Source organism: Oncorhynchus kisutch, unplaced genomic scaffold (assembly GCF_002021735.2).
Source record: "Oncorhynchus kisutch isolate 150728-3 unplaced genomic scaffold, Okis_V2 Okis09a-Okis19a_hom, whole genome shotgun sequence".
In the NCBI taxonomy this organism is placed as follows: domain Eukaryota; kingdom Metazoa; phylum Chordata; class Actinopteri; order Salmoniformes; family Salmonidae; genus Oncorhynchus; species Oncorhynchus kisutch.
This window is the reverse complement of record NW_022261985.1, coordinates 13,689,484-13,704,104: the sequence shown is the minus strand read 5'-3', so window position 1 is coordinate 13,704,104 and position 14,621 is coordinate 13,689,484. Positions and strand designations below refer to the sequence as shown.

The following is a 14,621-nucleotide window of genomic DNA, read 5'->3' as shown; positions in this document are numbered from 1 at the left end:
TCAACACACTACGCCCAACGATACCTGACAGAAAAGCCTGTTGTCGTTCCTCTACATCAACACACTACGCCCAACGATACCTGACAGAAAAGCCTGTTGTCGTTCCTCTACATCAACACACTACGCCCAACGATACCTGACAGAAAAGCCTGTTGTCGTTCCTCTACATCAACACACTACGCCCAACGATAGAGACATGATACCTGCCTGTTGTCGTCCCTCTATATCAACACACACTACGCCCAACGATACAGACATGATACCTGACAGAAAAGCCTGTTGTCGTTCCTCTACATCAACACACTACGACCAACGATACCTGACAGAAAAGCCTGTTGTCGGTCCTCTATATCAACACACTACGCCCAACGATACCTGACAGAAAAGCCTGTTGTCGTTCCTCTACATCAACACACTACGCCCAACGATAGAGACATGATACCTGCCTGTTGTCGTCCCTCTATATCAACACACACTACGCCCAACGATACAGACATGATACCTGACAGAAAAGCCTGTTGTCGTTCCTCTACATCAACACACTACGACCAACGATAGAGACATGATACCTGCCTGTTGTCGTCCCTCTATATCAACACACACTACGCCCAACGATACAGACATGATACCTGACAGAAAAGCCTGTTGTCGTTCCTCTACATCAACACACTACGACCAACGATACCTGACAGAAAAGCCTGTTGTCGGTCCTCTATATCAACACACTACGCCCAACGATACCTGACAGAAAAGCCTGTTGTCGTTCCTCTACATCAACACACTACGCCCAACGATACCTGACAGAAAAGCCTGTTGTCGTTCCTCTACATCAACACACTACGCCCAACGATAGAGACAGAAAAGCCTGTTGTCGTCCCTCTATAATTTATACTCTACAATTTTTTTAAATTTAAAGTATTTCTGTGTGTTTATACGGTCAAATCCAGAAACTATCATTTCGAAAACAAAACATTTATTCTTTCAGTGAAATACGGAACCGTTCCGCATGTTATCTAACGTGTGGCATCCCTAAGTCTAAGTATTCCTGTTACATTGCACAACCTTCAATGTTATGTCATAATTATGTAAAATGATGACATATTAGTTCGCAACGAGCCAGGCGGCCCAAACTGTTGCATATACCCTGACTCTGCTTGCACCAAACGCAAGAGAAGTGACACAATTTCCCTAGTTAATATTCCCTGCTAACATTAAATTATTTGAACTAAATATGCAGGTTTAAAAATATATTCCGCCTGTGTATTGATTTTAAGATAGGTGTTTACGGTTAGGTACATTTGTGCAAAGATTGTGCTTTTCGGCAATGCGCTTTTGTTAAATCATCAACCTTTTGGCGAAGTTGAAGTAAGCTGTGATTCGATGATAAATTAACAGGCCCCGATTGATTATATGGAACGCAGGACAAGCTAGTTAAACCTAGTAATATCATCAACCATGTGTAGTTAACTAGTGATTATGATTGATTGTTTTTATAAGTTTAATGCTAGCTAGCAACTTACCTTGGCTCCACGTGGCGTAACAGGTGGTCAGCCTGCCACCCAGTGCATTACCCTCTCTCCCTCAGTGACATATCCTGACATAATGTAAACATTACCCTCTCTCCCTCAGTGACATATCCTGACATAATGTAAACATTACCCTCTCTCCCTCAGTGACATATCCTGACATAATGTAAACATTACCCTCTCTCCCTCAGTGACATATCCTGACATAATGTAAACATTACCCTCTCTCCCTCAGTGATATATCCTGACATAATGTAAACATAATGCATTACCCTCTCTCCCTCAGTGACATATCCTGACATAATGTAAACATTACCCTCTCTCCCTCAGTGACATATCCTGACATAATGTAAACATTATACATTACCCTCTCTCCCTCAGTGACATATCCTGACATAATGCATTAAACCTCTCTCCCTCAGTGACATATCCTGACATCATGTAAACATTACCCTCTCCCTCAGTGACATATCCTGACATAATGTAAACATAATGCATTAAACCTCTCTCCCTCAGTGACATATCCTGACATAATGTAAACATTATACATTACCCTCTCTCCCTCAGTGACATATCCTGACATAATGTAAACATTATACATTACCCTCTCTCAGTGACATATCCTGACATAATGTAAACATTACACATTACCCTCAGTGACATATCCTGACATAATGTAAACGCTATACATTACCCTCTCTCCCTCAGTGACATATCCTGACATAATGTAAACATACATTACCCTCTCTCCCTCAGTGACATATCCTGACATAATGTAAACATTATACATTACCCTCTCTCCCTCAGTGACATATCCTGACATAATGTAAACGTAATGCATTACCCTCTCTCCCTCAGTGACATATCCTGACATAATGTAAATGTAATGCATTACCCTCTCTCCCTCAGTGATATATCCTGACATAATGTAAACGTTATACATTACCCTCAGTGACATATCCTGACATAATGTAAATGTAATGCATTACCGTCTCTCCCTCAGTGACATATCCTGACATAATGTAAATGTAAACATTACCCTCTCTCCCTCAGTGATATATCCTGACATAATGTAAACGTTATACATTACCGTCTCTCCCTCAGTGACGTGAATCAGTATGTTTCATATTCCCCTCAGCAGCCTCCACTGATAGAGACGAACCAGTTTATCCAATGCAGTCACACTCTACCCACGTCCAAAATGACACCCTATTCCCTTTATAGAGCACTACATTCGACCAGGGCCCATAGTGCACTATATAGGGAGTGGTTTGGGACAGACCCTCAGTAATACACCCTCTGTCTTCATCATGCCACTCTCAGGAAGAAAGCCTGTCAGTCTCAGAGTGGAGATGAGGACCTGTGGGACTCAACACCTGATCATTATTCAACACAGTACGATGCTCATTCTGTGAAGCTATAAACCACATGATTAAATAGAACACGACTATGTTGTAATGTCTACGGCTCTATTGGAACCATACGGAACACAGAACACTACCAACACTCTAGAACACGACTATGTTGTCATGTCTACGGCTCTATTGGAACCATACGGAACACAGAACACTACCAACACTCTAGAACACGACTATGTGGTCATGTCTACGGCTCTATTGGAACCATACGGAACACAGAACACTACCAACACTCTAGAACACGACTATGTTGTAATGTCTACGGCTCTATTGGAACCATACGGAACACAGAACACTACCAACACTCTAGAACACGACTATGTTGTAATGTCTACGGCTCTATTGGAACCTTACGGAACACAGAACACTACCAACACTCTAGAACACGACTATGTTGTAATGTCTACGGCTCTATTGGAACCATACGGAACACAGAACACTACCAACACTCTAGAACACGACTATGTTGTCATGTCTACGGCTCTATTGGAACCATACGGAACACAGAACACTACCAACACTCTAGAACACGACTATGTTGTCATGTCTACGGCTCTATTGGAACCATACGGAACACAGAACACTACCAACACTCTAGAACACGACTATGTTGTCATGTCTACGGCTCTATTGGAACCATATTCCATACGGAACACGGAACACTACCAAAACAGGGGGTACTCAACTCTGACCCTACGGAGGTCTGGTTTTCTGTTCGACCTGATCATTCATTTTACACCCACAGCTGGTGTCTCAGGTCTAAAAATTCTGATCCTGATTAGATGCAGTAGAACTGGTTTCCAGGACCAGAGTTGAGTTGGAGGGTTCAAGAACATAGCTGGTTGTAGAAATCCAAATCTCACATTGTTGTTATTTACACAGAGATAGTAAACATGGCGAGGAGGACAGCGGTTAGGTTTGGTTCACTTTGTTCATGCCGTCACGCTGGCCTGAAGGTTTTCAGTGAAGTCGGTGATTTGTTTATTTTCTTGAGGATATATTTTTATCTACATTTGGAATCGGATTGTGTGTAGGCTTTCAGTAGACAAGGCCCTCAGCTGTCTGAGGCCTGTCAAACCAACACTCTGAACTACTAGTGAGAGCCAAGGAGGGTGCCAATTAATGTCCCCCCCCCCCTCCCCATCATTAATTATTAAAGAGATACTTACTGGTTTACTGAATAGACGGATGGAATGGAACTAAAGATGCTTTCTCTAATGTCCTGCCTCAGGGTGCCTTTGGCCTTCAGAATCTCCACAAAGTACTGCAAGAGAGAGCACACATACACACAGAGACGTACACACACGCAGACACACACACGCAGACACACACACACACGGAGACACACACGGAGACAAGAAAGAAGAACATAGTATTTGTCTCACCATTTGTCTAGCTAAGCCTGTCTGCTATCTAGCTGCATTGGTTCCATTGGATTCCCATGAGACAAACGGTTTAGGAGATTACACCACCGACAACTCAATTACTCCTAGTCCGCGTCCCCAATGGTACTCTAGTCTAGGGTTGGCCGATTTTACCATTGCATCATCTAAACATTTTTTTTTGAAATCGACAATGTTTGTGGGCCATCGTCGACGGTGACGACATCGTGATGTCACCAACAACGGATTAGCATATTGGAACTTGACTGCAATACCGGAGTCTGGCAGCGCACAACAGAGCAGGTCGACATGCCAAATGGCCTGTTTCCTATTGGTTCAATAGACAGCAGGTCGACATGCCAAATGGCCTGTTTCCTATTGGCCGTAGCCTACACGGTCAATAGACAGCAGGTCGACATGCCAAATGGCCTGTTTCCTATTGGCCGTAGCCTACACGGTCAATAGACAGCAGGTCGACATGCCAAATGGCCTGTTTCCTATTGGCCGTAGCCTACACGGTCAATAGACAGCAGGTCGACATGCCAAATGGCCTGTTTCCTATTGGCCGTAGCCTACACGGTCAATAGACAGCAGGTCGACATGCCAAATGGCCTGTTTCCTATTGGCCGTAGCCTACACGTTCAATAGACAGCAGGTCGACATGCCAAATGGCCTGTTTCCTATTGGCCGTAGCCTACACGATCAGGTCGGTGTACTGAACTTGTGTATTCAACATAATGCAAGAGTACAATGTAGATTGTAGAGAGAGTGGAGAACACCCCTCTCCTCTCCAATGTGGGGGTCACCATGGGCCTGTTGTTGTCCCCCCCTCCCCATCTATGTAATCTGATTCATTATGATCTAGGATCAGGTCCCCCCCACATCTATGTAATCTGATTCATTATGATCTAGGATCAGGTCCCCCCCACATCTATGTAATCTGATTCATTATGATCTAGGATCAGCCCCCCCTGTCCATGTAATCAGATTCATTATGATCTAGGATCAGCCCCTCCTGTCTATGTAATCTGATTCATTATGATCTAGGATCAGGTCCCCCACCCCGCATCTATGTAATCAGATTCATTATGATCCAAAACACTGATCCTAGATCAGCACTCCTACTCTGAGACACTATGAATAAGGGCAGTTGGTAGCCAAGAGGTTAAGCGCGTCGGGCCAGTAACCAAAAGGTCGCTGGTTCGAATCCCAGAGTCAGCAAGGCGGACAAATCTGCCGTTATGCCCTTGAGCAAGGCAGTTAACCCCCAACATCAACTGGGCATGGATGAGGATGAGGAAGACACCTCTGTTGAACGCATTCAGTTGTACAATTGACTAGGTATCCCCTTTCCTGTTCCTGTTTCAGCAGACAAATGGTCGAGTCCCAAAATGGCCCCCTATTCTACACACAGTTCACTACGGTTGAACAGAGCCCCATGGGTCCACATCAAAACTAGAACACAATATAGGGAATAGGGTGTAATTTGGGACATACAGTGGGGCAAAAAAAGTATTTAGTCAGCCACCAATTGTGCAAGTTCTCCCATCTTAAAAAGATGAGAGGCCTGTAATTTTCATCATAGGTACACTTCAACTATGACAGACAAAATGAGGGGAAAAAATCCCATTGTAGGATTTTGTCAATTTATTTGCAAATTATGGTGGAAAATAAGTATTTGGTCAATAACAAAAGTTAATCTCAATCCTTTGTTGGCAATGACAGAGGTCAAACGTTTTCTGTAAGTCTTCACAAGGTTTTCACACACTGTTGCTGGTATTTTGGCCCATTCCTCCATGCAGATCTCCTCTAGAGCAGTGATGTTTTGGGGCTGTTGCTGGGCAACACGGACTTTCAACTCCCTCCAAAGATTTTCTATGGGGTTGAGAACGGGAGACTGGCTAGGCCACTCCAGGACCTTGAAATGCTTCTTACGAAGCCACTCCTGGCGGTGTGTTTGGGATCATTGTCATGCTGAAAGACCCAGCCACGTTTCATCTTCAATACCCTTGCTGATGGAAGTAGGTTTTCACTCAAAATCTCACGATACATGGCCCCATTCATTCTTTCCTTTACACGGATCAGTCGTCCTGGTCCCTTTGCAGAAAAACAGCCCCAAAGCATGATGTTTCCACCCCCATGCTTCACAGTAGGTATGGTGTTCTTTGGATGCAACTCTTTGTCCTCCAAACACAACGAGTTGAGTTTTTACCAAAAATATATATTTTGGTTTGATCTGACCATATGACATTCTCCCAATCTTCTTCTGGATCATCCAAATGCTCTCTAGCAAACTTCAGACGGGCCTGGACATGTACTGGCTTAAGTAGGGGGACACGTCTGGCAGTGCATGATTTGAGTCCCTGGCGGCGTAGTGTGTTACTGATGGTAGGCTTTGTTACTTTGGTCCCAGCTCTCTGCAGGTCATTCACTAGGTCCCCCCCGTGTGGTTCTGGGATCTTGCGTGGAGGCCCAGATCGAGGGAGATTATCAGTGGTCTTGTATGTCTTCCATTTCCTAATAATTGCTCCCACAGTTGATTTCTTCAAACCAAGCTGCTTACCTATTGCAGATTCAGTCTTCCCAGCCTGGTGCAGGTCTACAATTTTGGCCATAGTGGAGTTTGGAGTGTGACTGTTTGAGGTTGTGAACAGGTGTCTTTTATACTGAAAACAAGTTCAAACAGGTGCCATTAATACAGGTAACGAGTGGAGGACAGAGGAGCCTCTTAAAGAAGAAGTTACAGGTCTGTGAGAGCCAGAAATCTTGCTTGTTTGTAGGTGACCAAATACTTATTTTCCACCATAATTTGCAAATAAATTCATTAAAAATCCTACAATGTGATTTTCAGGAATTATTTTTCTCATTTTGTCTGTCATAGCTGAAGTGTACCTATGATGAAAATTACAGGCCTCTCTCATCTTTTTAAGTGGGAGAACTTGCACAATTGGTGGCTGACTAAATACTTTTTTGCCCCACTGCATAAGAGTATAAATAGCAGGTGCTGTTCACATACCGTGTTGACTAGTTGTAGTTGTTTACAGTATTTCTGTTCAGTTTGGACCAGGGCCCTGACTGTACGGGTTCTCTTCCTCTCCCACTTCTCTCTCTGCTCCTGGACACTACGGCTGCTGGGCGGGCCCACGGGGGTGGGGGAGAAACTCATCGTCTACTGGGGCGGACACTGACTGCAGATCTGTAGAGAATAAAACATTGGACATTTTCCTTACTTTTTCCAAAACATTATAGGTGTCTGAAATTCACTAGGCCTAGAAATCTCACCTGAAGTTTGTGAAAAAGCAATATCCAACAGCAATATTGACAATCACACAAATATTTTTTACATCGTCAAGGAATAAGTATTTCATAGAGCTCAATAACCAATAGTATTGCAGAAGACCCAAGGACACAGTGTTGACACTCCCTCGCACGCACGCTCGCTGACCCAGTCCTCCATCGCACACGCACGCTCTCTGACCCAGTCCTCCCTCGCACACTCTCTGACCCAGTCCTCCCTCGCACACACGCTCGCTCTCTGACCCAGTCCTCCCTCGCACGCACGCTCTCTGACCCAGTCCTCCCTCGCACGCACGCTCGCTGACCCAGTCCTCCCTCGCACGCACGCTCTCTGACCCAGTCCTCCCTCGCACAGACGCACGCACGCTCTCTCTGACCCAGTCCTCCCTCCCTCGCACGCTCTCTCTGACCCAGTCCTCCCTCCCTCGCACGCTCTCTCTGACCCAGTCCTCCCTCCCTCGCACGCTCTCTCTGACCCAGTCCTCCCTCCCTCGCACGCTCTCTCTCTCTGACCCAGTCCTCCCTCGCACGCACGCTCTCTGACCCAGTCCTCCCTCAAACGCACGCTCTCTCTCTGACCCAGTCCTCCCTCAAACGCACGCTCGCTCTCTGACCCAGTCCTCCCTCGCACGCTCGCTCTCTGACCCAGTCCATCCTCTCCCCCCCAGAAAGGCCCTCTGTGTGTCATCGATCAGACCCTGTTGTTTACAGTGTGTTAGTTAGTGGAAGGCTGTCGTTGACACTCGGGCACCCTGGGAGATGTCACTGGGGTTAATTGCTGCTAAAGCGCTGCCCTCAGACTAAGTAATGGCCCTGGATTCTAATGCTCGTCCCAAATGACACCCTATTCCCTATATAGTGCACTATGGGCCCTGGTCTAAAGTAGTGCACTATAAAAAGGGAATAGGGTGCCATTTGGGACACACAACCCAGGTGTCTCAGCCTGCTCCGTGGTGCTACAGAGGAGATGACACTAATGAGGGAGTTCAGGGAGGATTCCTGGTTAAGGGACAACAGGGGGAGAGGAGGGAGTCAGAGATAGCACTGGGTTACACACACACACACCCAGAGAGAGGGAAAGGGAGGACACCTCTTAGCCAGGGGACATGAAGGGAGAGAGAAAGGGAGGACACCTCTTAGCCAGGGGACATGAGGGGAGAGAGAAAGGGAGGACACCTCTTAGCCAGGGGACATGAGGGGAGAGAGAAAGGGAGGACACCTCTTAGCCAATAAGAAGCAGACATGGCTGTCTTCCATTCCTCCTTGTGTTATGACATGTTGGAGGTCTTCCCCATTAGCATGAGGGGAGGACACCTCTTAGCCAATAAGAAGCAGACATGTCTGTCTTCCATTCCTCGTTGTGTTATGACACGTTGGAGGTCTTCCCCATTAGCAGTAAAAACCTTTTCAGACTGTACGTCAGATTCAGTCTATTACGATCATCACGTCACACTGTGGGACAGAACCAGATTCAAATCTGCATATCAGCCTGGCCAGATTGTAAATTACAAAATTGAAGCAAAAATCGTACGTTCTGCGATTGGCTTGCGAGGCAAGGTCGACTGAAATGTAGCCAATGTATTAATTACTCAAATGTAGCTAGATCGCTAATCCAGAGTCGTACCGTTGCCTCAATGTGGAAGGCTTGTCCAGATCATATGTAGCTCTTTATGATAATTAGCATTTTTAGCATTTTTTTTTATTTAGTTATCAAAAACGTTGTGCCAGGTTAAGCATAAACTAAAACACAGACATTTAAAAAAATATATATTTCACCTTTCTTTAACCAGGTAGGCTAGTCGAGAACAAGTTCTCATTTACAACTGCGACCTGGCCAAGATAAAGCATAGCAGTGCGACAGAAACAACACAGAATACACATGGAATAAACAAACATACAGTCAATAACACAATAGAAGAAAAAAGGTCTACCTTATTTTAAATCAAATCAAATGTATTTATAAAGCCCATCGTACATCAACTGATATCTCAAAGTGCTGTACAGAAACCCAGACTAAAACCCAAAACAGCAAGCAATGCAGGTGTAGAAGCACCCTTAAGGGTTTCGAAAAATCTGTTATGGGAAAAATGAATGTTGGAAAAACATGTTTGACCCTTAGGTTATATGAGTATTATGACTGTGGTACTCTATTCAAAGACCATGGCGGAAGTCGGCTCAAAACAACAGTGACGCAAGAGCATGTGGAATGAGTGGGATTCTGTGTTCACACGTGTACAAGTGATTCCTTTTGATAAACACGACTTATCTGCATTCCAAATGAAAAGTCGTTTGGAAAAGGGAGATGCGTTTCAGGACGATGCATCATGCTGCCTTGTTGACAACATAACCGAGCAGATTACTGAGCACTCCTCCCTCACCGCTTTTGCGCGTTCAAATGTGTCTTGCATGCGACAAAGTAACACGTTTTCTATAACCTACAGGACAACAGTGCTACAAAAAAAGTTTTTAAAAAATAACTGAAATGTTTCTCGACGTGAGCACCGCAAATAACGTTTAGCTTTAACAAACAAACAAACAGTGAACGTAGCTGGCCCTGTTTTCTGCAAAGTTCCACGACAACGTCGAGGAAAACTACATGGTTAAAGGTAGCGACTCGAATTACACATTTACAGCGATATAACTGTACACACGACATTAAAATGTTGCTTAGGTTGAAAAGATAAACGAACCTGTCAATGTCTTCGTATCTGTTCTAAAATTGAAATCCAGGCGCTCTTTTCGGGCTGCTGTTTCTTCCGGGTTGTCGAGCGACGCTATTGGCTCCCGGTCCCTCAGGGGATATGACGGCATGGAAACGGACCCGCCCAGCCTTGTGACGTAGGCAGGTGCGTCAACAAGGCAGCGTGTTGCGACGTCCAGAAACACGTCTCTTTTCCTTACAATAAATATGTTCGACTTTTACAAACTAGTTTTCATTGGGAAGGTAAATACAGCGTTTTAATCAAAACGCACGTGAAAACACAGAATCCGAACTCATTTACCAGGGGTTGCGGAGTAACAGATTTACATGTAATCTGAGTAGGGAAAAAATATAATCATTTACATTACCATATTTTTTTTTATTATTGTAATCGGATTACAGATACTTTTGAAAAACAGGATGTTTACTTTTAAATTTAGAAAGGATGTTTGTGGGGGGAAAAAATACATTACGACACCTTTCTGTTTTCTCAATGACATTCAATTCAGCACTGGAAGAAAAAAAACGACCGCAAATTTAAATTTGTTCCACCTGAGCGAGTCTAACCACAAGTTAGAGACCACTGTGATGACACACGGTGTGTTTGATGGATCCTGTCTTCCAATGCTACTTAAAGTGGAACTGACAGCACTTTAACAGCATGACATCTTGTTCAAATCTGTCCAACTACACCCCCAGGAAGAATAGGGTGCCTTTTGTTTTTGTTTTTACATTTTCTGACAAGCGAGAGCTTAGATTTGGTCATTTTCACGTTTTCATAAATTCATAGAATGTTTGGGAATGACGTAGAATATGACATTTGTGAACATTCTAATATAGAACTTCATAGAATTTCATACATTTTATAGAATGTTTGGGCATTTGTGAAAATTCTATAGCAATATAGAGGGAACGTGGCCGTGCGTTTGGACAATTAATAAACACTGCAGTAAATAAACCATCTGTCTCGTCCAGGACCAGAGTCTACGCAGACTGGTGCCCCATAGCCAATCAGAACTACAGTAGGCTTATATACAAATAAGCCATTTGCACAGAGGCCTGTCATCATTCACTTTGAACTGGACTGTGTGTTTACAGACAGTTGGTCCTGTCATCATTCACTATGAACTGGACTGTGTGTTTACAGGCAGTAGGACCTAGCATCATTCACTATGAACTGGACTGTGTGTTTACAGGCAGTAGGGCCTGGCATCATTCACTATGAACTGGACTGTGTGTTTACAGGCAGTAGGGCCTGGCATCATTCACTTTGAACTGGACTCTGTGTTTACAGTCCCAAACGAATGAAAAACGAATGAAATCATTTTTCACCCTGTGTAATACCCACCCCCCCCCCCCCCAGCACGGTAACCTGGGCCAGATAATCAATCCCCCTCAGTCTCTCTCCTTCCCCATCTGTTTAGTGGAAGTGTGAAGATATATGTGACAATCACAGTTCTCAATCTCCCTGGTGATGCTAAATCCAGACATTCACATTGACAAAATACAACAATCAGATTCAGTACACAGATGAAAAGTCAATATACGGGGCTGAACACAGTCCACAATAATTTATTTATTTAACTAGGCAAGTCAGTTAAGAACAAATTCTTATTTTCAATGCGGCCTAGGAACTGTGGCTTAACTGCCTGTTCAGGGGCAGAACGACAGATTTGTACCTTGTCAGCTCAGGGATTTGAATTTGCAACCTTTCGGTTGCTAGTCCAACACTCTAACCACTAGGCTACCCTGCCGCCCCATGAACAGTATAGCTTTCGATCTGAATCTGTCATTTGTAGACCAACAACTGTAGTTGTGAAACCAGAATAACTGGTGATATGCAAATCGTGGATCTTGTTAGAGCTGTAGTAAAAAATCAAATTAAAAGTCTGTGAGTTGAAACACACGCTGGTCTCTTCTTGCCCCGTAGACTTAATTACCAACAAGTGGGCATGTGCTCTTCTCTGCCAGTGCGTCTATCTATACTGGGGAATTCAGTTACCCCCTTGGTGATTGGCTACATCCTAGTAGGAAATGAAGGAAAGAGAGAAAAACATATCAGCAGATTTCAACACTAATTATAAAACAGTGTTGGATATTAACATGAACGAGACGCCCCACTAAATCTTAGGAACAGTTATAGCCTCAGCAGCTCCCGGTAGAAGAAGGAACTGTCCCAAATTTGTCTTTATTTTTGTCTTTATTTCACCTTTATTTAACCAGGTAGACTAGTTGAGAACACCTTTATTTAACCAGGTAGGCTAGTTGAGAACACCTTTATTTAACCAGGTAGGCTAGTTGAGAACACCTTTATTTAGCCAGGTAGGCTAGTTGAGAACACCTTTATTTAACCAGGTAGGCTAGTTGAGAACAAGTTCTCATTTACAACTGCGACCTGGCCAACATAAAGCATAACAGTTCGACACATACAACAACACAGAGTTACACATGGAGTAAAACAAACATACAGTCAATAATACAGTAGAACAAAAGAAAACAAAAAGTCTATATACAGTGAGTGCAAATGAGGTAAGATAAGGGAGTTAAGGCAATAAATAGGCCATGGTGGAGAAGTAATTACAATATAGCAATTAAACACTGGAATGGTAGATGTGCAGAAGATGAATGTGCAAGTAGAGATACTGGGGTGCAAAGGAGCAAGATAAATAAATAAATACAGTATGGGGATGAGGTAGGTAGATAAATGGCCACCTATTCCCTATGGGGATGAGGTAGGTAGATAAATGGCCACCTATTCCCTATGGGGATGAGGTAGGTAGATAAATGGCCACCTATTCCCTATGGGGATGAGGTAGGTAGATAAATGGCCACCTATTCCCTATGAGGATGAGGTAGGTAGATAAATGGCTACCTATTCCCTATGGGGATGAGGTAGGTAGATAAATGGCCACCTATTCCCTATGGGGATGAGGTAGGTAGATAAATGGCCACCTATTCCCTATGAGGATGAGGTAGGTAGATAAATGGCCACCTATTCCCTATTGGGATGAGGTAGGTAGATAAATGGCCACCTATTCCCTATGGGATGAGAGAATAGACACTAGATGTCAGTGTTAGCGGCTACTGAGGGCGGACTCTCCGCTTTGTTTTATATGTTTAGAGCGCAGGGTGTTTGACGCTCCGCCGGGGACGTCCCAAATGGCTCTCTATTCTCTCTATAGTGCACTACTGTTGACCAGAGGCCATAGGGTAAGTAAGTGCACTATATAGTACATAGAAATAGGTGGCCATTTATCTACCTACCTCATCCCCATAGGGAATAGGTGGCCATTTATCTACCTACCTCATCCCCATAGGGAATAGGTGGCCATTTATCTACCTACCTCATCCCCATAGGGAATAGGTGGCCATTGATCTACCTACCTCATCCCCATAGGGAATAGGTGGCCATTTATCTACCTACCTCATCCCCATAGGGAATAGGTGGCCATTTATCTACCTACCTCATCCCCATAGGGAATAGGTGGCCATTTATCTACCTACCTCATCCCCATAGGGAATAGGTGGCCATTTATCTACCTACCTCATCCCCATAGGGAATAGGTGGCCATTTATCTACCTACCTCATCCCCATAGGGAATAGGTGGCCATTTATCTACCTACCTCATCCCCATAGGGAATAGGTGGCCATTTATCTACCTACCTCATCCCCATAGGGAATAGGTGGCCATTTATCTACCTACCTCATCCCCATAGGGAATAGGTGGCCATTTATCTACCTACCTCATCCCCATAGGGAATAGGTGGCCATTTATCTACCTACCTCATCCCCATAGGGAATAGGTGGCCATTTATCTACCTACCTCATCCCCATAGGGAATAGGTGGCCATTTATCTACCTACCTCATCCCCATAGGGAATAGGTGGCCATTTATCTACCTACCTCATCCTCATAGGGAATAGGTGGCCATTTATCTACCTACCTCATCCCCATAGGGAATAGGTGGCCATTTATCTACCTACCTCATCCCCATAGGGAATAGGTGGCCATTTATCTACCTACCTCATCCTCATAGGGAATAGGTGGCCATTTATCTACCTACCTCATCCCCATAGGGAATAGGTGGCCATTTATCTACCTACCTCATCCCCATACTGTATTTATTTATTTATCTTGCTCCTTTGCACCCCAGTATCTCTACTTGCACATTCATCTTCTGCACATCTACCATTCCAGTGTTTAATTGCTATATTGTAATTACTTCTCCACCATGGCCTATTTATTGCCTTAACTCCCTTATCTTACCTCATTTGCACTCACTGTATATAGACTTTT

General features: G+C 44.2%; 1 protein-coding gene across 1 annotated transcript in view; it reads right to left on the bottom strand.

The window, feature by feature from the left end:
• LOC109876912 (rho guanine nucleotide exchange factor 39-like) overlaps positions 1-10,440 on the bottom strand; it is an 88,034-nt gene extending 77,594 nt beyond the window's left edge. Inside the window, exons 1-3 of the mRNA XM_031815463.1 lie at positions 10,314-10,440; positions 7,343-7,522; positions 4,114-4,208 (exon numbers count right to left, since the gene is read on the bottom strand). Coding sequence (XP_031671323.1) covers positions 4,114-4,208; positions 7,343-7,492 — 245 coding nt within the window. The 5' untranslated portion in view covers positions 7,493-7,522; positions 10,314-10,440. The remainder of the gene's footprint in view (positions 1-4,113; positions 4,209-7,342; positions 7,523-10,313) is intronic.
• Between the last annotated feature and the right edge of the window lie 4,181 nt (positions 10,441-14,621).